Consider the following 25175-nt stretch of genomic DNA (forward strand, 5'->3'; position numbering starts at 1 on the left):
GTTGGAGGGCAAAAGGTAAGTCCTGAGCCAGTGCACGGCTTGGAATTCTAGGAAGCCTCCAGAAGATGAAGATGGTTGTTGAGGCTGTGCCAGCTCAGCCAGGCCTCCTAGACTTGCATCCCACTGGCCCTGACTGGGCCTTGAACCTTTCACAGTGGCCAGGGTATGGGTTAGATCACACCCAATTTTGTGCTTCATTGCCTGAGCACCGAGGACCATCTGACCCAAAACTGGTACACAGGGGAGCCAATTGCTCCCAGAGGAAATCCCAGAGTCTGGGGCCAAAAAAGGAGGAAGTTAAGTATTTGGGGGGCAAACAGTAAATGATCACCCCAGGTTCCCTAAACTCTTAACTGTTACTGCCTCAGACAGGCAGCGTGGGCCTTACCTGGAATTTGGTTAGACAGGCAGAATCTCACACTCCACCCAGACCAGCTGAATCCGAGTCTGCATTTTTAAAAGATCTGCAGGTGATCTGTGTACCTGAGTTTGAGAAGCAATACTCCAGCACACTGCCCTTTTACAGTGCACCAGCAAACTCAGGGTACTTAAGCTGTAACCTTACACCATGGTGTATTACAATACTGTTACATTGCCACCATCCAAGGGGCGGGCCCAGTTCAAGATTCACTGATTGTTCTGGCGAGGTCCTTCACAGCAAAAGGAGCAAGCAGATCGGGTTGGCCGTTCTCTTTGGTCTCCTTCAGTTTAGAACAGTCTTCAGCTTTCCTTTACTTTTGTGACCTTGACACTTGAAGAGTTTGCAGGATAGCTCTCAACTTGGGTTTTGTATATATATATATTTATTTAAGATTTTATTTATTTATTTGGCACAGAGAGAGATTTCACAAGTAGGCAGAGAGGCAGGCAGAGGGAGAGGGGAAAGCAGGCTTCCCACCAAGCAGAGAGCCCGACGCGGGGCTGGATCCCAGGACCTTGAGACCATGTCCTGAGCCGAAGGAAGAGGCTTGACCCACTGAGCCATCCAGGTGCCCCAAGTTTGGTATATTTTCATGATGAAATTCAGATCATGAATTTAATGGGATATCACAGGGATTTCCTTTGGCAGAGATGTCACAGAAGTAACACACCCTTCTCACTGTATCCTGTTGCCAGTGAAGTTGCAGTGAAGATATACACTTGGATCACTTGAGCACAGGGGTGTCTGCCAGGCTTCTTCCCAGCCAAGTCCCTTCTTTGGTAATTCATAAGCATTTTGTAGGTAGGTGCTTTTTTTTTTTTTTTTTTTAAAGATTTTATTTGTTTATTTGACACAGAGAGATCACAAGTAGACAGAGAGGCAGGCAGAGAGAGAGAGAGGGAAGCAGGCTCCCTGCTGAGCAGAGAGCCCGATGCGGGACTCGATCCCAGGACCCTGAGATCATGACCTGAGCTGAAGGCAGCGGCTCAACCCACCGAGCCACCCAGGCGCCCTGTAGGTAGGTGCTTTGAAACTAAGTTATCTGTTGCTCATTATGCTTTTCATTTATCCATTTTTCAATTTCTATGAATATAAACTTGTAGTTTCCTGTTTTATTCAATGGCTTATGATCCCATAGTATCATCATTAATTTTTATATTCAGACCATCCTTGATTTGGCCCTGGTAGCCCATTCAAGCAGGCTTCTAAATCCTTCTGATCTGTCCCCATCATTGTGTGAACAATTCTTTTCACAAGAAAGTGTTTCAGGCTTGCTTTTCCACCATGTCCTTAGACCCAGTGCTTAGAAAGCAGAAATCTTCCTAAAAAATCTTGGTACCCTTGAGTGGTAAATTGTATCTAGAAGCCAAGATCTGAGTGGTAAGTCTGCCCATTGCTACTGGGGCATCACTGCCCCCAGACCGTTTGAGGAGGCAAAGTTAGGAATGCATACACGTGCACACAGGTCTGTATGTGTGTGTGTGCGCACATGAGCACAAACATATACACACCTACCTGTACATTAATACATCCAGTTCCCAGATCAACACCAGAGTTGATTATAATATTCTTCTCTTCTGTGTTTATAACTCCCCTTTCCAATTGCAAGAAACCTGGATTCCACTGGCCGTCATATTTTCATTCATTTTGTTAGTCCTCTATATGTAACCAATCTCCCATCCACACGGCATTTTTTTCGGGTGTGAGGATACTCTCCTCACCCTGCTGGGGATGATCTCCCCCATCAACTGTTCCCAGTCCACACAGATGCCGTCCTCATCCTAGTCCAGCCCACCCCGGTTCCTCATTGCATACCCATACTGTGGTCATCTAAAGGCTTTAGGCCTGAAGGGAGGAGGGAGAAGGAGGAAGAGAACATGGAGCTTTTTCATTAACTCTCGAGTGATTCCAAAGTTCATGAGGACGACAACCCTCCATCATCTACCACTCAGTTTACAAGGGGCCTTAATAACTCAGTGGGCTCTGGTGCGCAGAGCTGTGGGGGAAAGGGGCAAAGTGCCAATGCCGGAGAATGGGAGAAACTCCAGCAGCTGCCATTTCCTTTTTTTGCTAGAGGATCCTGCTTTTCCACCCTGGTTGTCCTCCCTGGAGCTTTAACAAAAACCCACTGTGGACCCACCCCCTGAGATTCTGATTTCACTGGTTTGTTTCTAAAAAAAAAAACAGACCAAAAAACAAAACAAAACAAAACAAAAAAACCACAACTGCTCCTCCCCACTGGGTGCAGGTGGTCTCTTCAGCCCCTCCCTGCCCTGGAAGGGAGAGAGGCCTGCCTGTGAATAATTTTCAGAAGCAGGGGTTGCAAACTCTTCCTGTTAAGGGTCAGGTGGTTGCAAGCTTTGAGGGTCACTCAACTCTCTTGCAGTGTGAAAGCCACCACAGACCATTCTAAAGCATGCGTGGCACGCTGCGTCCCAGTGAGACAGCAGGCAGCGCACTGGATTTGTTGCAAAGGTTTTAAATTTGCATTTGAAGACCTTTAATTTCAGGGCGCCTGGGTGGCTCAGTGGGTTAAAGCCTCTGCCTTCGGTTCAGGTCATGATCCCAGGGTCCTGAGATCGAGCCCCGCATCGGGCTCTCTGCTCTGCAGGGAGCCTGCTTCCTCCTCTCTCTCTGCCTGCCTCTCTGCCTGCTTGTGATCTCTCTCTCTGTCAAATAAATAAATAAAATCTTTAAAAATAAATAAAAAAAAATAAATAGCCAGCAGTAGGGATATTTAAATGGACGCCAAATCCAGATGCTAACCACAGACCTGGTAGACAAAACTCAAGTGTCAGTCACTTAGCAGAGGCCCCTTCCCTCAGCCCAGCACTGGGCCTGGAGCGCCCATCAGACTCTTGTGGGAGAGAGCAATGGACTGACTGGGAAGCCGACAGTGAGGAAGCCTCTCCCTGGCTAACCTGTTCTTTGGAAAATACAGCTGTTGCTCATGACTGAAAGTAGACACCCCTATTTTCATAGTCAACTAGATCAAATCTCGAGTCGTCCATCATTTGTTTTTGATAGTAGGATTGCTTCTTCCTTCCAAGTGGCTGGGGACAGAGGAGTATCCTGGTCACTCTCACACCGAGACCCCTCTGGCAGGGGAGGCGGCAGGCCGTTTTCTGCCAGCAGCACATGGACTGTGAGCAGCTAACACTTAAAACAGTAATATTTGAAGCAAGGGGTTGAGATTTTTTTAACACACATCAACTCAGAGGCCGGATAACACTTCTCAGCTTCCCACGTTCACTGCCTGTGTTTACTGTCTTTCTGTGAAGTTGGAGCTATTTCTCGTTTCCCCAAACTTCGAAAAGGCTCCACTGCCCCGTTACAAGTGAACTTTATTTTTGTTGATCCCACTCTTGCACCGAAGTGGCTTCCGTTAAAAGCCCTCCTCCTCCTGGCAATAAATTCGAACGTGTTTTCATGTAGGAACATGGGTTTTAAATGACTTCTTGGGCCTCGACTCCCACTCTCCTAGCTCTTGAGCTTCAAAGTGACATTTTTGATCTCTTCGGAGGACAAGTGTGTGAGGAAACTCTCCATTGCATGCATACAAGTAATCTCTGCTCAGCTCTTGATCTCAGGGTTATGAGTTCAAGGCCTGTGTTGGGATCCACACTAAGTGTGGTGCCTAAGTTTAAAAAAAAACTTTTTTTTTTTAGTCAACACAGGTCATTACTTTCTGCTTAATCCTCAGAAAGCACAGGACTTGCAAAGCAGGACAGGAGCTGGGCTCATTGTTCGTTTGAGGATGCTTACTGGATGCCAACCAGGGCCAGGTTCTGTTCTAATTGGCGAATAGGAGAGGAAACGACATAAGTAAATAATTTAGAGAGTTTCAGCATGAGCATGCCTGGGGCAGGGTTGGTGAAGATACTTTCAAGAGATCTCTGTAAGCACGGATCCCGAAGGCCAGCCATTATCCAAACAAATGTTCAGGGCCACGTATATGAAGTCGCTTAAATGTTTTTGCTCTGCCTGAACTGGATTTTGTTTCTTTTCTTCTGATGTTTCTTTTCTTTGTGCAAAAAAGAAAAAGATAAGTGCTTATTTTGAATTTGCAAATGCAGCCATTTCCTTTATTTGTACTAAGGCTGCATAATGTGGGCTTTGTAAAGTCCGCAGGTCTGAAAGCAGGATACATTCCTAATGGAAACAGCAAAGTGATAAATTACCATGATTGTGTACCCCCTGCAGCTATTAGCTCGACCATACTTCAGGAATGTTGCTTTCACTTTACAGAAACTACAAATATTGGTTTGTCAGAAAGACAAATATTAAATGGGAAAATTGTGCTCAAACACACGAGAAAACATATGCAGAGTACACACATTGCAGACTTGGGGAATAAAATTGTACAGGGAAGAACAATTTGCAATATAAAGCTTGCTTAATAATTTACTGGAATTCACAAATTTAGCATTTATGCCAGGCACTGGGTATTTGACTAAATGGAAGAAAACCTTACAATGTAAGGCTGTCCAGACTGGAAACATTTGTTTTAATGTGAAAGCTTGCTTTCCTAGAGAAATACCCAAACAGTTCAGAGGTTCTAATTTGACTTTTAACTGGATTTTTAACTGAATTTAAAATTTAAATGTATTGTTTTGGGGAAGTTAGAGTCCTAGCCTTGTGATGAATCAATGTTGATTTTGGTCACCCTGGGGGAATTAACTGCTGTAAGCCGGGATGTTTCTCAACTTGAATGTGAGGGAAGAGGGGTGCCCGATACACATGCACATGGTTAGCCCCGCAGAACTCACAGACCTGACAACAGCACACGGGGCCCCTGCGGCCAGGACTGTGCAAGGTCTGGGCTTACAGACATGACACAAAGAACCAGGCCCTGGGGAGTTCACAAGCTGTGGGGTACCTGCTCCTTCAAGTGGCTGTGGGAGTCCTGGAGAGACAAGAGGCTAGGTGTGGAGACGGGCCAAGAAGCTGCAGAGAGTAGCATCCCCCCTGATGCTGGCCACCACAATCTCACCCCCACTCCCCAGGAAGGAACAAGAGGATAAGGCAAGGGGAAATGGGGAGTATGCCAGGGACAGCTCTGCAGCTGTCGAATGCTCCTTCTGACACTTAATACAGATAAAACCCCTTCATTTTCAGTGTCCATTTACCATATATCCTCCTCTACTAATTAATTCTCGCCAACTTTGTACCTCAGGGATCTCAAATTAAGTATCTGCTTGTCCTTGTAACAGAGAAGCTGTGATACTGTCAGTTCTCTACACACAAACTACACCATTTAGCAAAGAAATTCTGGCGGCAAGAGAGGCTACCACACAATTTTTAACTTAAAATTTTAACACTAAAGTCCTTGCAATGATAAAAGTGATTATGTAAAAATTTGATAAGACTAAAAATGAAGAAGCTTACAGTTTTTTGGAGTATAATTTATTCAAAGCATTTCACATTAAAATTATATTAGGTTCAAACACATGAACATACAATCACATGTAAAACATGATACTTTCCAAAAGTTTACAATCACATTTACTTTTTTAAGAGCTGTTTGCTTATAATTTTAGTCTAAAACATATTATTGAGTGCTATAATTGTGTTTGTTCTGTTTCTATTTGTTTCAATTTGGCTATCAGATATTTAGAAAGCATTTCTTAGCCCACCTAGAATATACAATTACATTGTAAATATTTAAATTCAAAAGGGGAAGCTGGTCGTGCCGTTCAGAATGCTAGATGAGGGGGGTTTGTACTCAATTTTCTCTGCACTACACCTTGCATTTTACCAGCATCAATATAGAAGGCTTAGAGTCACTTCATGAGAATAAGACTGTACTGTCTCTAGAGGAGACAAAATGGGGAAGTCCAGGGTATACCCCAAGGTTACACCTCCTCTGAGAGACCTCTTTCAATGAACATCAGTAAAATGTTGCTCCTAAATGAGGGTTGGCATAACTGCAAAAAATAAGGCCTGCTTCAGTGGAATCACTAATGGGAGTGAGGCTCATGGCCAACCAGACAATACAGGTACATACACAATAGCTCCAGTTTCTGCCCCTGGGGAGCAAACAAAGGAGAGCTTCATTAATTCCTCTAGGCTGGGACTTGGCACTGCCCCAGGCCTCTGAACCCATAGGTCTAACTACACATAAAAGAGATAAAGGAAAGCATGGCCAATCCCACCATGACGTTTACTTCTTGGCTTCACTCAATCAACCCCTTCCTTTCATGCCACCTGCAGGCTCTAGATGAAGGACAGGTGGGTGCCCAACTTAGGTCAGCAGCACAAGCAGCACGAGGCCAGCTTACTTCCCACAAGGCAAGGTCTCCCCTCATGGGAATAGTGGGAACTACTGATTTCAAATGGATAAGGAAAACACCAAAATGAGGATAAACCTCAAATAAAACATTTTCAATTTTTTGGATAATTAATTACCTAGTCCTCAACTAGACTGTTACATATTAAGGTACTTTTGTAATGGTAAAGTGTTTCACAACCCAGCCTGAATTCTTTTATAGTAGCAACAGATAATATAGATATTAATAGGCATGAAAGACAATTTAGGGATAGCTTTGATAAAACTGAATACAAACCACAATTTCCTTCATATATAAAATCACACATTCAAAGGATAAGTATGAAGTAACAAGAGCCTGGTGTAGGGTGTACTTGTGCCGACAAACCTGAAACCGAGACAAGAGGAAATGCATTGTTCTCTGCTTCAGGATCAACGTCACGGCTAGGACTCGGTTCTAGAAATGTCTATAAACAGAGCCTCTCAGAAGCCTCCATGGGAGAAGAGAAAGCATGGCGGGGAGCATCCAGGCGTTGCCAAAGAGCACCCTGACCAAGGGCAAGCAATAGTCTCTGAGTTTCTGTTTCTCACCGGAAAACGAGTGCTAGGTGTGATAACTTACAATATGCCTGCCAGTGCCAGCAATTTACAAAACTGGAATATTATGTAGGGTTTCACACATGAAGAGAATTCCTATCATGGAACAGTAAAGCCTTAGAAAGCTCACTGAGCATCATTTTGTCTAGGTCCACAATTTTCAGATGAATAATATTAACAAGAAAGTCTTAAATAAAGGAATAACATTTTTATGAAAATAATGAACAAAACAGAACAGGGGACCTGAAAGAGTCAGTGGGAGAAGAACCCTGAAAACTTACAGCTTCAAACATCAGAAGCTGTGAAAACAATGCTGTAGATTTATGCTGTAGGTGAAACCCCAAAAACTCTAGTGACTAACTGCACACAGCTCTTGTTAATAGAGTGTTGGGACATATGTACATTATGAATAAAAAAAATACACAAAGTAACTTTTCATTTATTTATTCTGTCCTCTCAAATGTATTTAAAAAATAGCATTTTAGACACTGAATCACAAATACGCACAAAATAAAGTAGCGCCTGCTTGCTTCACAAAGGGTTTTCCCTTGATTCCTTCAACTGCTTTGCATAAAATTCAAAGCTTTCCTGTTAAGGAGACAAAAAGGGAGGGAAGTTACAGGTACAGTTACCAGTGAGAACTCATGGGACAAAACTCGAAAGTCATATAAAACAAAACAAAGCCCTCAAATGTTACAAAGTGCTGTAAACTGATAGCAAAGACCGCCAGGCCCGTGGCAACTGCTTTCCCCTCAAGCCTCAGCACTCCTTTCTGTTCATGAAGTCACTAGTTGAAGGGCCGCAAGTCCAGAGTGAAAACTTTACCAAGAGCCTCTGCAGTGTGTGCGCATGTGCGGGCAGGCCTTTACGCCCGGCTACGGGAGGCTCAAATAAACGTGTACTGACTCGCAGATTAATGACACAATAAAAATGAATTTTGCATGAATGATTTCTCTTATTAAAATAGAACAAAACAAAACAAAATTTCCTGGGCAACTGATTAAAAATGGGCAGAGGATCTGAAGAGACATTTTTCCCTGGAAGACATCCAGATGGCAAAGAGATACATGAAAAGATGCTCAACACCACTCCTTACCACAGAAATGCAAATCAAAACCACAGCGAAGTAGGTAGCACCTCATACCTATCAGAATGGCTAGGATACAAAAGATAAGAAATAACAAGTGCTGGCAAAGATGTGGAGAAAAGGGAACCCTCCTGTACTGTTGGTGGGAATGTGAAGTGCAGCCACTGTGGAAACAGTACGGAGGTTCCTCAAAAAACTAAAAAATGGAAAGAGCACATGATCCAGCAAGTCCACTAATGGATATCCACCAAAAGAAACAAAAAACACCAAATTGAAATTAAAGCACTTATTTAACAACACTCCCCCCATGTTTACTGCAGTATCATTTACAGTAGCCAAGACATGGAAACAATTTAAGTGTGCATCAATGGACGAACAGATAAAGAAAACATGATATGATACACCCACAGAATATTATTCAGCCATAAAAAACCTAAAATCTTGCCACCTGCAACAACATGGATAGTCCTTGAGGACTTTAAGCAAAATGGAATAAATCACACAAAAAAAGACAAATATCATATATCTCACTTATGTGGAATCTAAACAAAACAAAAATCAAAAATCAAATAAACAAAAAGCCCCAAGCTCACAGGTGGTAGAGAATAGACTGGGAGTTGCCTCAGGTGGGGCAAAAGGGATGGAGGGAGTCAAGAGGTACAAATTTCCAGTTATAAAATGATTAAGTCATTGGGATGTAATATGCAGCACGATGGCTCTACTCAATAACACTGTATTGTATATGGGAAAGTAGCTGGGAGAGTGGATCTTGAATGTTCTCATCACAAGAAAAAAATCTGTAACATGTGGTGATGGATGTTAACGGATTTACTGTGGTGATCCTTTTGCCATATACACAAATATGGAATCATCACATTGCACACCTGAAACTATTAGAAGGTTATGTCAATTCTACCTCAATTAAAAAAATAAAACAATCCTTCCTCGATGAAAAAATAAAAACGAACTTGCATAAAATGAACAAGTAGTTCATGGGGAGACAATGAGCTTGGCTACTGAAATACAGGCCATTAAATCCTATTTCAAGTTGAAATGATGAGAGAACTGCCCCAAGGACATTTGATAAATCCATACCTATAGCTGAAGGTCCGAGACTGACCTTGTATTTCAAACCTCAGCCCCACAGGGCTATGTTCTCCCACAGCCAAACCTGCCAGCCAACTGCTCAGTTCCTGAAGCCCTCCTCTGAGGCTTCTTCACAGAGATCTAATCCTTATGTAATTAAGTATTCAACTTGTGTTTTTTTTTTTTAACACATTAATAGGAAGCATACATGAATCTGTAGAGTTATCTCCCCCCCTCCCTTAATTAAGAAATACTCACAGGGGGTTCGGTGAAGGGGACAGGCTCTCCAGCATTCTTCAGCAAAAATGCGTAACGCTTTAGAAACAGATTGTTCAATTTTACATTCCTTGCCATCAGATGTTCATACAGCGCTTTAGCAGATACAACATCCTTGTCTGAGACTGGAAAAAAGATATTAATCACAGATAAATCACTATAAATACCTTCCTCTTTTCCCAACAACAGTTAGCCATTCAGGGACTCCTGAATCCCTTTATCCCAAGACAAATGAATACTTAACTACTTTCAGCAAAAAGCCACATCCAGAGTCTACCAGCTCCCTCACTCCTCCCCACATCTCTCATTCAGCATTATTCAGGATAAAAGAAAAGGAAGATGACAAATAAGGCTTTTAAAAGACCCATAATAGTTAAAGTGACCACAAACCAAAGTCCTCAATCACGGAGTAAACACACACCATTCAACCCTCTTCTGCTTAAAACCACACTTGAAATCAAGCTGATTCAAGGATTGTTGTGGTGACGGTTTTATAAAATATGTGGAAATCTAGACCTCCATCGAGATACAGTTCATCAACAACACCAAAAAGACTGGCAGTACATTCTACTGTAAAATAAGCAAATATGAGGAATATATTTGGCCACCGTAACAAAAAATATTCTAAATACATTATCTGCATAAGAAAACTATACACATCTACCTAACATTAACAAGTTATACTACTATTTATTTCACTTCAATGACTAATGAAGTAGCCCAGGGGCTAAATTCAGCTGGCTCTCTGGTCGTGGCTGCCAGAAATTTCACTGTATAGAAATTTCACTTCCAGGTTTACCACTGAGATTATAAGGGCTCTACTAGCAAATACTGCTGGTAGTTCAACTCTTTAATTTCACATTCAATTGTCAACATCTAAGCACCAACAATCCCCTACCCAACAACAGTGCTGTAGGACCAATCCCAACTCCAGCAGTGCCAGGGCGAGCCCCCAGGATGGATGCAATAGAAGTCAATCCAAGGATCAATCCAACGAGCCAAGATCTCCCAAAAGGGAGCAAGCATGGATGCCTCATCAGTTCTCACTGGACTTCAACAGATCTCTGCTGTTTGGGTGAAGTCAATTTCCTGTCTATAGGAAAACTGGTCCCTGTAGGGGCCAAAACCTTTCCTGTACCTTCCTGGTCTCCTTGCTCCTCCCCATCCCAATTCCCAAGTGTGATTATACAATTTAGTTAACAGTTTTATACTGTTTTGACACTATTTCATGGTTATTTACTCATTATTTAACATCTCCCAAACCCCCTAATGGAACTTTGAGAAGTTTTACAATTATTGCCTCTATTTTGAAATATATCACTGTCCCCTCGTAAGGGTGGAAAAGGGAGAACCAAGTTACTAATTCCTATTATAGTTTGCTGTCCTGACAACAATAAAATCAACAAAGCAATACTTTGTTTATCCCTTGCCTCATGTGAGCAAATCAGTGAGTGGCGGATGGACAGATGATCATAAGTAGGAAGCGAAATGCTCCCATTTATCTTGATTACCGAGAAAACTTTAGCCTGGTTTCCTTTTATGTGTGATGAGCTGGCAGTCGGGGTACAAACCGCTTAAAGACTGAAATTTCAAGTGTGATTTAAAGTAAAATCTTGGGGCCTGCTTTTTTTTTTTTTGTTTAAGATTTTATTTATTTACTTGACAAACAGAGATCACAAGTAGGCAGAGAGGCAGGCAGAGAGAGGGGAGGGGAAGCAGGCTCCCTGCTGAGCAGAGAGCCCAATGTGGGGCTCGATCCCAGGACTCTGAGATCATGACCTGAGCTGAAAGCAGAGGCTTAACCCATTGAGCCACCCAGGCGCCCCTTGGGGCCCGCTTTTTAATTAAGGGGTCTGTTATTTCAAAAGTGTAGGCAGGTTGGAAGGGTACTGAAGGAGCAAGAAGGCAAGTCACGTGACAGTCTTAAATATGTACCTATTTCATGTTATGTTTCAGGTGGCCTTGGGGAGACTGGATTCCTTCCCCAGTATATACACCCAAGGGGACCTCCAAGTCTTTCTGGGAGCCTGGGGTCCTATTCAACATAGCTGGGCCCCGCTGAAGATGCTCAGTGATACTTCTTTATGTTAAAGTTATATGCATAATTACATATTTTTCTTAAATACAGTTTTAAAACATTTTCTAAAGCTAAATCGATTATTTGTATCACAGTTATCTGATATTTAGGATTACTGTCTTTGAGCGGAAGACTTAGTTGACTATACTACAAATATCTAAATCACTTAAATAAAAAAGTCAGATTAAACTTATTACCATAGCTTTTCATGACCGAAGTGTATGCTTCTTCCTTTTCAATTAATTCAGGAATCAATTCTAACAAAGATTTCAGAGTTGATGCCTAGGAAATTAAATATAGGAAATGTTAGCACAACTCGAAAGAAGAATGAAATAAAACACTGATATGTGGATATTATATCAGGAAATCTTCACAATTACAACACAACCATCTACTGAATTTAATAAACTTTTTTCTCTTCTGTATATCTTAATATTTACTATTCATTTAATAATTTACAGCTAAAACAAGCATCTTTCCAAAATTAATGAAATTCCACTCACCACTTCCATAAATATTTTCCGAAATATCTTTTGTCAATTGGCAACCTTACCAAGGAAGTTACAAGATCCCAAAGAGTAGAAAGAGATATTAACTGTATCTTCAGGTGGCAAGATTTTTAAATAAAATGTGAAGAACTGGGTCAAACATTCTGAAGTTTTCCCTGCTTTGTATATACAAACAGAGGATTTCCAGATCTCACTGGAATATTTACTCCATGACTTTCAGAGGTCATCTGGACACAACAATGGGTTTATTTCCGGTAGTGAATACAGACCTGCCACATCCTAGTGATAACCAAACACATGATACTGCCGGATAAATCAAGGATGGATTTCATAAACCTTTATGCCATGTTCCCATCTCACGAAAGAAACATCTGGCTTACTTATTCTGTCAAACAGCTAGACACTGTAACTGCCATTTTTTAAAAATTCTAATTCACTTTTTACACATTTATTCAGTCAATCTATGTAAGTGGACCCGCATCTTTCCAGGACTTCATACAATTAAGTCTCCTGGGAGGAATGTTCTCAGTAGATATATTGCTGTACGCTCCCTTTCCATCTCCTGAGCAAGTCAGTAGGCCTATGCCTATATGCAGAGTGACAAGTGCTTTTTAGTCTTATACTTTTTTATCCCAAACTTAAAAAAAGTCTCTTTGAAAAGCTGCTTGCTGTAAATAAATATGAGTCAGAGATAAAAAGTTCAATTAGGTAAATAAAACACACACACACAAAACAGTGTGCTAGTGTGGGGGAAATTAAGGAGAACTAGACCTCTCAGACTGGAAACCGAAATGTTTCACATAAAACATTACAACTGGCACTCTGTGAAACTTTGTATGTTTCCAAATAAACTAAGAATGGGGTTTGTGGTACTCAATAGGTAAAATCAGATTTACAGAAAACAGAGACAAGCAAAATCTTCAGTCTCTATAGTGCTTTTAGGTACGGCACTGAACCAAAGCTCTTAGGTGAAACTCAGTACGCTGAACAAGAATGGCTTCTAGCATCCCTGATCTGCCAGTAAGTCACACACAGTACCTTTCCCGGTCTCTGAGAGCTCCTCATACAGAACACCAAGAAGATTGAAGTTTGTTCAGCAATCGCACCACATCTCTAAAAATTGAAACACCATTCAGTCAATGGACGTTTTTGATAAACAAGTAGACCAAGGTGAATATTTCCAATTAACAAAGTTCACAATAATACAGTAATGTATCATTACCAATGGGAAGGACTAATCGTCATCTGGTTTTTGTACGGTAAGAAAACAGAAAACAAACGTGAGCTACTCTGAGCTTTTGTGAATTATGTCGCCCTCGGCACTGCGAGTATAAAGTTTGTTTAAAAAGAAAAGGGAAAAATTAAACTAATGCTTCAACAACCACAGAATAAGGTTTAGGACTGCAAAGAAAGAGGAAAAATAGAAGCACTATTCCTCTCCAATTATTCTGCCAAGCATTCACAAGTGAGCTAGGGATCATAAGGTTAATTATACATTTAATAAGGTGTCAGGGAGATAACTGCTCGTTTCTTTATAAAAATTAAAATGTACAAAGCAAGTTCTCTTTAAAGTATAATTACCTACACTTATGCATACAAAAGGACTGATTTCAATCTCTCTATTTTATAAAAGGCTTTCATTGCAACAGACAGCCAGCGCTTGAGAAAGAGACAAAAGTTAAACTCAAAAAAAAAAAAGTTTATATGACAGACCAGATAAATCAAGTGTCTATCCAATCTTAGATGCTATAGTGAAATCAAATATGGCAAGACAATATTTTAGTTTACACTCATCACAGATGTCATTCTTTTAAGTTTCTCAAAGCACATAGTGCTTTCAAAGCTTTAAAACACTGTCAATACTAAAACGAATAGTATAAAAAGAACTTTTGGGGACACACAGAACATTTACATTATAAACTGATGTTTTCGACATCTTTGAATAAAGTATTCTTTGCTGCAGCAAGAATAATCTTTTACTGTTTGACAAGCAGGTAAAGGATGGGTAAAGGGTTTATCAGCTGAAGCCTCCATCTACTGAAGGGATGACAACGAAAAGACCGCGGCTGCTGCATCAACACACAGCTATCACTGGGAGGCCCTGACAGGCCACTGTGTGAGTGCGGCTCCGAGGGCCCAGGCAGAAGCCCCACCACCTCCCGGCCGAGGCTGCTGTCAGTGTGCACTCTAGCCAGCGCCCCCGACCATGATGGTTCAGGACAAGCTGGCATGTGAACCGTCAAGTGCCGCTTTCAGAAGAACCATGAAAATAGTGTGTTAAAATGGAACAAGGACGATCACGTGTATAATGAGAGATGCACAGCCCCTAGGAGGCACATTTCAAAATGTACACACCAAGATAAGGCCTCAGAGTTTATTTCTTTCAGATGCAACCTCTAACATTAAAGGCAGCAAGGTAAGACAATGGAAAAGATTCCTAGAATCCCTCTATAACATAAACTGCCTTTTCTGTTAAAAAAAAAAAAAAAAAGGGGGCGTGGTGAAGGAAGGAAGATGAGGGAAGAAAGAAAAAAAAAAAAAAGGGAATCAAATCAAACCAGACAAGAACATTCCCAATTAGCTGGAGTTTCTCTCTGTCCAGGAACAAAAAGTGAAAAAGCCTTAGACACAAGTGCCGATTTCCACCTTTTACAAAACTGTTCACACAGAGAAACTTCTCAAGAACTTTTAAAAATGGTTTGGGTTCTGTCCAACTAGATGGACTTTAAGGATCGAAACCAGAGCTCCAGCACAGGGGTGCAGTTTCACCCTCCCTACCTACCACTGAATGTGCTTTGCAGCTCATAAAAATGGAACTGAATCTAATACTATTTACTATCAGAAATTGGTCCCAGGCCTCAATCTGACACAGGGAGTCTACACAAACACAGCCGTTGGCGGGATCACGGTGACTGTTTGACTGCCACCTGCTGGGAAGGGCTCCCCAGCGCTGCCTGTTTGTGTACACTGCCAGTGGCAGCTCCGATCACCCACCGTTCTGTCGGCACTTGGCACGGCTTTATATTTAGTGCTGCTAAAATGGCATGAATGCGGTTGTCTCCTTCCCTGAAGATTGCTAATTTAACTGAGAGTGCGGGCCACAGAGACCTGCATTTGTCATTTAATGTGTCTGTGACACACAAGTGAATAGAAAGCAAATTCAACTCTTAATAAACCTTGAATAAGGCACTGAGAATGTTTGAGTATTCAAGTGAGAAGCTGTACTTGAAAAGCAAACATTTCCTACTTTTTGTTTGCAAACTGTGTTGCCATGGTGATGCTCGGTCTTTAGAGCATTAGAGAAATTAAAGTAGGAAACCAAAGGAATGGTTTTGCATTACCTATCTGCACAGAAACATTTGTCTTTAAATCTGCCAGCAAAACACGTCTTCCTTCACTCCCCTTTAAACCTCAGGGCGTTTCTAGCCTGGACTGGCATCTTTTCTTATAATCCAGTCCTTGTCACGAGGCTGTGATCCACACTGCACATAAATGTACTGGAAGCACCATGCATCCTACCCCACAACTAGGTCTAGTGATTTCTCAATTTACTTCTCACAAGCCCCAAGCCCCACTGCTCCAGGTGTGGTGAATCATTACCTGTAGGAGAGCTCTGGCATCATCCACTTTGCCTGATTCCAGAAGCTGAAGGAAAAGATCAGTGACAGGTTTGTAAACTGCAAACTGATTGGCCAGTCTCTCCGCCATGATGCTTACTGAAAAAGTAACAGTTAAGAGAAAGCTTTTAACTCATCCACAAAAGTCATCAGGTCCAGCATCACCAGAGAGAAAATGTGGTTCTGTGTTCTTTAGCAAGAACAGCTCACTTACTCTTTTCAACTGCTGGTTCCAACTGCTCTTCTATTACTTTTCTGAATAAGTAAGCCAAGCCAAAGTACTGGGGTTCCACAGTTTGATTCTCTGAAGTAAGCATATTCTCAATGTTTTCTATGGCAACATCTATGTTATTGCTGCAAGACAGAGTAACATATATTGTAAAAAAAAAAAAAGTCTCTGCTTTTGTATTAATATTACAGGCAGTTTTAGTATGAGAACTTACTTTGAGATTCACATATACAAATACTTTAGGATGAAATGGAAATATAAATACCACTAACCAGATAAAAACCACTATGAAATTGGAATCAATCACATGTAGGTGGCAAAGACAATCACTAGGCAGTTCATGCTACAATAACTGAAATAGCTACTTTTGGTAAAACACTGCTCTGAAGATAAGACTTAACATACAGAAGAATCAATGACAATAACTTAAGAAAACAGCTTAAATATCTAATTTGATTTTGCAGCTCTCTGGGTATAAAATGAAAACTTATTTAAGTGCTATAACTTTGGCTTTATGATCTACAACTGCTCCCTACTGCATGAGGTGAAGATCACGTATAACACCTCAGCATTCCTAAAGATGCTAATGATGTCTTCAAAGGCCTACTTGCATGTCTTTCAACCACAGTGACATCAATCTGTTTTTGCTGGTTATCACACAACATTTGAAAAATAATCCATTTACACTAAAATTCTCAGAAAAAAGTATCTTTACAATTTACATTAAAAAAAAATCAATGACATAGTCTTACATAACAAGTTATGATAAAAAATGATCTGCATGATTAGGTTTCTGGTTAAGGTACTCCTTGATTCATACTTTACAGTTATGATATGCCACTCTGAAGCCAAATAATCAATTTTGTCGGAATTCTTACCTAACACATAAGAATTTTCTAATAAAAAATGAGTACCCTGTTACAATACATTTTTCTTATGGGTTTTAGTGAGATAATTACTTAACAGTGAATAAAAACACATTCTCCATATCATATAAAACTGTTTAATATGATAACATTCTAAAATTTATCCAGATCTTACTTGGATAACTTCCTTGATGTTCTGGCTTAACAGATCTACATTTTCTTATTAAGGGAAAATTTAAAGCTCTATCTGGAGGGAAACAGTTTTAAAAGGGAAAAAAATAAAACTTCTCAGCCCAGAGAAATGGGAACAAACAAAACCCCCAGCAAAAACAAACAGTAATAAATTTTAATGATCAAACCCATTAGCTGCATGTGAGGTTAATTACTAAAGAACACCTAAAAGCATGAAGAGTGTCAATTTCATAATCATCCCGTGAATCTTTAACTTGGGCAATGTACTCTATTAGCCAGGCTAATAAAAATCAAGTATTTATTTATTTCTATACAGTGGAAAGTTTATGCAAGGAATCTAGAGATGGTGGTAAGAGAATCACCTCTAAACACCTCCTTTTTATGGGTATGTGTTGACAGGAGGGGAAGGGAAGGACGGCGAGGAAAACAGACACGTACATTTTTAACAAGCTTGTGTGTCCCTCTGCTTCCACAATGTTCTGGTATAGCATCACCCTCAAGTGTTGCGGACAATGAAATTAATTCATTTTCCACATCTGTGTCAGTATTCAACAACAGGGGCCTGGCACGTATGAGTGAGAAAAGTTATCAACCATGGAAAAAGTTTCATGGATTTAAATTTTGATAAATGTCATTCGAAGGTCTAATTTAAAGCTAAAACACATTTCGCAACATATAATTATTCCCTAATAGTTAGCGAACAACCAGCAACTGGCATCAATTATTTCCTCTGCAATTGATATGGTTTCTAACAGCCTAAGAAAGGTTTTAAAAGGTGGTATTTGAGATAATGCTCCTTCCAGTATCCGACGAAGGGAAAGTTGAAAATACTCACTTCTTTATTTGTGCCAAAGCAATGTTATTGATGAAAACCATACTTGAAAGTCCAATTGAATGTTCGAGTCCATCTACCATCTTCTGAATCGCCTGAATGCTTTCTACATCACCCTTCAAGGCACATGCCTGAATAAGGCGGGTCACTGCCAGCCTAGAAGGTATCTGCTCCAGATCCAAGGCTGTTTTTAGTGTTGTTAGAGCCTCTACAAAGAAGAGCAGAGACAGTTTTTCTTTTATGAACTATACTGCCTAATGCATTTTGAAAACTAGCTCTTAAATATGAACACCAAATGGCTACACACAAAAAGCTATGAATAATTTATTCTAGATTACAGAAAATATTAATACTTTATGAAAAAACTAAAAAAAAAAATAATGATTTATTTGACTATAAAATATCAGAGACCAGAGAATTTCTTCTTTAAATAAATCAGAGAGAAAATAAAATGCTACTGACAGAATGTGGGTTCCCTTCAGGGATAACATTCAGTGTTATTCAGTGATTTCAAGAAATTGGCAAATGCAGAAAAATATAAATCAGAATCTTAAAAATTAGAGTCTCTCAAAATATTGTAACTTCTACCACATTCATACTTTCCCAGATTTTATAACATTCAAAGATTACGTGATTATAAAAATCTTCTACTATCCCAGAGATTCTTCCTTGAAAACAATGTCTCTTTCTAGTCTAAACAGGATGGATTAGGCAGCAGCAGCCACACAGGGCCATTCAACTACCACACTATCAAATTCATTTTTACATGACTGAACACTTAGTAGGTATTGTGTGCACTTTTTTCAAAGAAAACAAAGCTCATCAGATTCCTATGGGTACAACCACAGGTTTGTTTTGTTTTGTTTTGTTTTTTTAAATAAGTACCTGATTATGGATAAATATGGAATATCCTTTCATTATAGGGACTCATATGCCAGTGTAACGAAATCATTAAAGATAAAGTGGCAGATTGGAGGGAAAATTTAATACTCAGAATAACAATCACCACTACCGCTACCAAAAAAAACTTCATGGCTTTTTCAAAATTAAAGCAATGTAACCTAGAAAACACCAAGACTCTGAAGGCAGCTCCCAAATGAGAACGACCTATCTTCTACACAAGAAATGGGGAAAGGGTAATAATTAAGCAGTCTATTAAAAGTGCTACAGTAAAAAACAATGTGTTCAGTGTTTATTACTGAGTCAACAATTTTTAAATACTCCATATCTACAATCTAAATCAGTATTCTCAAATGGGAAAAGAGAAAAAAGAGGTAGTTGAAGAGGTACATTCACCAAAATTTTATAAATACACATGTGTATCTAAGAAACAAAAATGTTACTTATATTATTTTAGTAATATAATCTATTTTTTAAAAACCTTGATAAAATCTTAACTGGTAGTCATACACAGATAATCAACTTAAAAACATTCCTTTAGCCAAGAGTACTACCCACTAGGAAGGATCTTCTCACCACTGGAATTAAAAGAGTAACAAAAATAAGATACAGACAGTGATGATAGTAACCAGCATCCACTGGACCTCTTCCACCTTTGCTGAACATTTACTAAAGGCAGACACAGTAGCAAGCAGCTACGCTCACAAGCACCCTTCTGAGGTAAGTACCGATTTTGTAGGTAAGAAACTGAGAGAGTTTCAATAATTTGCCCAAGGTCATATTGCTAGACACGGACCCAAGAATCCAACACCCTAGAGCCTGCATCTACAGGCATATGTGTAAGTGAGAGAGAGAGAAAGACTGGGACAGTTGATCATTTTACGTCTACCCGAAAGGGAACATGGGACCTTAGAACCTAAATCAAATTCCCGTAACAGGACTCGCCTTCTGAAGTTTAGGACCTAAGGTACACCCTGAGTCTTTTTCACAGTCACCTTAATTTCCTAGTAATACTGATTATGTTGCAAAGGTGCCACAAATCAGCTATTCACATTCTAGAACAGGATTTGCTTGTAAAACCATGTTAAGATTGAACTGGCTTTATTTTCGTTTTAGATGGGACGGTGAAAAAGAAACCTGAAAAGGAGAAGAGGATTTCACAAACTGAGAACTCTAGTCAGCCATGGAGCAAGAGAAGGAGGCAGAGACTGTGCCAACACCATTTCCATCCTTGTCGACGGTCACTACATTAACGATCGGTTAGGTGGCAGTGTCACGGCTCCTGCTCCTGCTCTCAGCCAACAACCTCTGGCTGAACTCAACAGCTGAGAAGAATAGATGTGAAATCAATCGCATCATAAAGTTTCTAGTAGTTTCCACAGGGTACCATCTTCTACAAGTGAAGGACAGTAGTCAAGTTAAACAAATTCAGTTCAGATTCAACTCAAAAATGAATTCCTTGAAATGAAAAAAAGTGGATCTTTATTTCCATGTCTATAGAAATACAAGCTTCTTTATATGGGGAACTTTAACTTTTCATGTTTTAAAATTGTTGATCATTTCTACATAAAGTATCAACTTGACAAAAAGGCTTTTTTTTTTTTTTTTAAATAAAAAATAAGATGAAAGCTTTTAAAGTTTTAGTAACAAGCTCTGCCCAAAAGGCTGTCTGGATGGACTGGCCCTGCCTGGGGAGTGCTGAGGTAGAAATGCTGCAAAAAGAGAAATCACCACTTACATACTCAGTCCTAATCAATTAGGAGGACCTCTAAAGACCAGCAAATTTAGGTATTATAGGTAATAGTAAGGTGCACAATTAGCAACTTCCTCTCAGGGATGTGAAATTATTTTATAAACACGCCAAGTGAGGAATAACATAATTATTAAAGTCCAAGGAAGAAAAGAGATAGTTAGTTAGCTTTTCCCTTCAAGATTTTCTGCGTGGGTTTTGTTGTATTGGCAACACTGTGGTTTTAACAGTTTTACTGTATTGATTAAAATTCAAATGTAAAGCCCAAGGAGAAACAATGCTTACCTAAATTTCAGAGAGTCATCATCTTTCCCCTTGGGAGCTCACTCCTAAGACCTCAGATCCACAAATACCCTTCACCAAACAAACGGCCCCCTTCCCAGTCCTCCCCGAAGTCATCTCTGCAGCTTTCTTGGGTTATCTTCTTAACATTAATTGAAAAACGCTAAACTCCAAACTCCAAACAAACACTGTATTTTATTGCTGTTGGTATTATGAACTATTGAAAAAGTATTAGATTAAGTTTTAAAAATCAATATTATAATCATTTGGTGCACAATCCCACACATTTAACACTCAATTTAACTCATTTGCTATCTCACAACCAACACAATATGCAAGAAACAACTGCTGGGAATTGTTTCAGACGCTCTAAAGTATGTTAATTTCCAAAGCAAAATGACTTGTGCTGTGAATTTTAACGCACTTGAAAGCCTGTACTTTCTCTCGTTCTGGAACACAAATTTTGCATGTCTGAAGAGCTGTGATTCATCTTAAGAAAACCCATCTTGTGTTAAATGGAATGGAAACTGGACTAAGTGGTCAAATGACAAGTACATTCATATTCAAGCTGTATTATAAATGCATGTACAGTAATTTACGTCTCTCAGCTACCACAAAAGGCTCTTGATAAGCAGGTAATTTGCTAAATGGACTCCTTTATCCAAGTATTCGAAGGGCGTTACAAGAAAAATCTGCAGAGGCATTAATGTGACGTAAAGGTCAAGCATTGTGACATACCTTTCAAATAATCCCGCCTAACTTGCGTTATGATGAGGAGGCTGTTGGCAGCATCGTTCAGTGTGAAGCCCTTGATGTGGGTCTCAGCGCTAAAAGAAGCAGACATTTAGAAAGGAATTACTGACATGCTTCTGATACGATAATAAATGGTTGAGCACCAAGGTGAAATTATAAAAACTACTGTTCGTATGTTAAAAATATTGCTGCAAAATATCGACCTGGAGACAGCTTTTGTGTTATCCTGTCAATGGTTATAGAAGGATAATTTTTTTTTGCATTCTGACAGATGACAAAGTTGGAAATGAGCAACAAAAGAAACAAAGTACAAGATTTTTTTTAAACAATCGGTTCAGATTCTTGAATGCTGACATATTAGATGATAAAATAACTGCGTGCCCTGCATTGTTCTGCTGTATCCTAAGCTGGATACTTTTTCCTCTTTTCTCTACATTCACCGTAATTATAAAATGTAAAACTATTCTTTCGGCAACAAAAATGAACATTTATTTTCAGCACGGTATATTTTAAATATAAACGAAAGCATATTACTAACACCGTATCATTTGGTTGATTAATTTTCAAATTTCTGTCATCTAGCTACATACAGTTTAAAGGTGAGCAAGCGTACTGCTGAACTAAAACCATTGTTACCTTAAAATTAAAAATCTCACACAACAATCGTGTCCCAGTCATTTCATTTGAAACAAAACCCCCCAGCTCCTTTAAACTCGAGAGCAAAACTCGGTTTACTTAGGGCTAAAACCTGCATGATTAAAAAACAACCCTAGCCTGAGATGACTTCTGTTCGCTACACTGTTTGTACATGTCCTGTGATGAAATTTCGGCATCCTTAATGCCCCTAGGGTTCATCTCCCGATTAGGAAATCTCCACAGGTCACAAGGAGCAAAAGCGATTGCCACCATTTGCCTTATCAGGCTCAGCAATGATCCCGCTGCCAACAACCCCGGCCTGCCGGCATGGACATCTAAGCCGAGGAGATTGTGAGAAAAGCAGGGTCACTGCTAAATTATTCTCGTCAATCCCAAGAAAATCCTACAAAGACACTGTGACGTGCCCATCCTCTCAGTCACTTCCAGCCTCAGAAATTCACCCCTGCAGTCCCCCGGGGCACAGGATTTTCTTACCCCACCCCCTCCACCCAATCCTCTTAATCCCACCAAAGCACCCATTGCTCAGTTTGACTTTTTTTCCTTTGTCCCATCTGTCAAAGCTCTTAAATCAACAACCCGTGCATGAGACTATAAACTGCATAAAATAAAGGATTTACTTTCTCAATCTTAAGCATGATTAAGTAAACAGAAAACACTATTAAAATTAAACTCACTTCTTAAGTCATCATTATTACATATATTATACCATATTTACTTGTAAATATTACCTAAAAGTCATTGAAACCATGCAGTAACAAAACCTCCCTTTTGACTGACATCGAGTGTGAACCGTTCACCTTTTAAAAAACCTCAAACACGGAACATTTTCTTTCCATGATCTAAGCTGCCCATTCAATACAAAAGTGGGAATTAACAGGAAGAGAGAAACTCTCCCCAGTATTCAGTATTATATACTGAACACTATATCTTATATATGTACAAACTGACCAATCAAAACCAAAATATATTCCAAACTGAAAAAGGAGAAAAACTACAAAAAGTTACTGGCAGAGATCTCTGTGTTGAACAATAAAAGAAGTTTCTGCTTCTGACCCATACTATGGATGTGACCTTTTATAAGGAAAAAAAATATCTAGTCCAGAGCTGTCAAATTAAACTTCCTGTGGCGATGGGAATATTCGTTATCCATGTTGTCCAGCAGGGTAGTCGCCGGCCACATGCAGCGACTGTGATGGAGGAATAGAAATCGCAATTTCCTAAAAACACAGTTTAGTGTTATCAGAGACCTAAAATAATAATCTCCTTTACTGCTCTTCTTCGAATAAGCAGTTCCCCTCCCTCAAAAGAATTCACTATATCTAAATTTTGATTTTGAAACATGAGTTAGTGTAACTAACTCTAAAAATGAAAGAGAGTTGGCTAATCTTTTAAAGGCTGCGGTTACTATTACTTTTGAGGTTCCATAACTTGTGAGAAAAGTTTATTCTTGTTGATGACACTCTCCTAAGTAAGGGTGCTTCATTTTAACCAACAAATCAGAGACAGTGAAGGTAGAACAAAAACAAAGACTGCGTTCTTTAGTTTGTAGAGAAAACTATTGCCCTTAAAACTGAGCATCATGCAGGTAAAAACGACGGACTAAAACAACAAACAGACTGCTCTCTGTGGACTGACAGTAGAGGGCCGAAATTTGAGGAGGATACTGCTACTTGCTATAGTGACTCATGTGGTCACACCATATTACAATAAACATGGCGACTAAAAAAACCAAAATTCTCTTTACTCAGAGCACGGATATACAACTGGAAGAAGAGATGACCCTGTTAGTTAGAAACTTAAACTTCAACTACCACTTCTGAATTTCTAGCCAAGAGTTACTTTCAAAATAACCCAGTGTAGATCTAACCCAAGATACATTTTTTAAGATTTATTTCTTTGACGGAGAGGAGAGAGATAGAGAGCACACGCGCAACACCTCAAGCAGGCCCCATGCTGAGTGCAGGCCCCGACACGGGGCTTGATCATGACCTGGGCTGAAATCGAGAGTCGGATGCTCAACCCACTGAGCCACCCAGGCACTTTACCAAGATACAATTTTTTGTAGTTAGATGTAACATTTATCTGGTTCAAGGGAAAGCATGTGCATCTAATCCCCAGTGAGGTGTCTACAGGCATGGTAAGGCTTTGCATCCAGGATTTTCTTAGGCCCACCCAGCTACAAGTGAAAGGCAGCCACAAAATACTCCTGGAAGAGTAACATAATTAAGATAGAAGTGCCCTCAAGAGTACAGAAAGACTTTATGAAGATCTAGAGAAGGAGGGAAAGAAAAATCAAGCTACATTTTACACATCGCAGATAAAAGGGGAAATGGAAGGGCTGTGCTTGCAAACATCCAGATCAGTATAGCTTTCCCACTTGTGTGATCAAGATCCAGTGTCACACACAGAAGAAAAGTTTCACACTACCTATCAGTGCAAATACCAATACAATTCACAAAACAATCTTTACCATACGAAGTGCTTCGATATTTTCTATTCTATTTTAAAAAATGCTGGTTCTGATCCACTAAAGAGATTCTGTGACCCACGTGCTGGTTGCAACTGTAGTTTGAAAAACCACCCGTCAGTGAGCCATTCTCAGTGAAAGGTATGCACAATGCAAGAACACTCTAGGGTAAGGCAAGAAAATGGTGAAGCCTCTGTTTTTAAATCTTACTATCATCTGAAAAATTTCTACTTATGAGTATGTTTTAAAATATACTTAACATATGCTACTTTGGTACAATTCACTATTAATAGTATCTGATCAAAATGT

General features: G+C 39.8%; 1 protein-coding gene across 1 annotated transcript in view; it reads right to left on the reverse strand.

Annotated features, from left to right (window-relative positions):
• Positions 1-7714: 7714 nt before the first annotated feature.
• The window catches only part of LRPPRC (leucine rich pentatricopeptide repeat containing), a 105622-nt gene continuing 88161 nt past the window's right edge, over positions 7715-25175 (reverse strand). Inside the window, exons 31-38 of the mRNA XM_047744610.1 lie at positions 21728-21816; positions 18061-18265; positions 16153-16292; positions 15922-16037; positions 13360-13434; positions 12010-12094; positions 9718-9860; positions 7715-7874 (exon numbers count right to left, since the gene is read on the reverse strand). Of these exons, the coding sequence (XP_047600566.1) occupies positions 7818-7874; positions 9718-9860; positions 12010-12094; positions 13360-13434; positions 15922-16037; positions 16153-16292; positions 18061-18265; positions 21728-21816 (910 nt within the window). The 3' untranslated portion in view covers positions 7715-7817. The remainder of the gene's footprint in view (positions 7875-9717; positions 9861-12009; positions 12095-13359; positions 13435-15921; positions 16038-16152; positions 16293-18060; positions 18266-21727; positions 21817-25175) is intronic.

The sequence above is a fragment of the Lutra lutra genome, chromosome 9 (genome assembly GCF_902655055.1).
Source record: "Lutra lutra chromosome 9, mLutLut1.2, whole genome shotgun sequence".
Classification (NCBI taxonomy): Eukaryota; Metazoa; Chordata; class Mammalia; order Carnivora; family Mustelidae; genus Lutra; species Lutra lutra.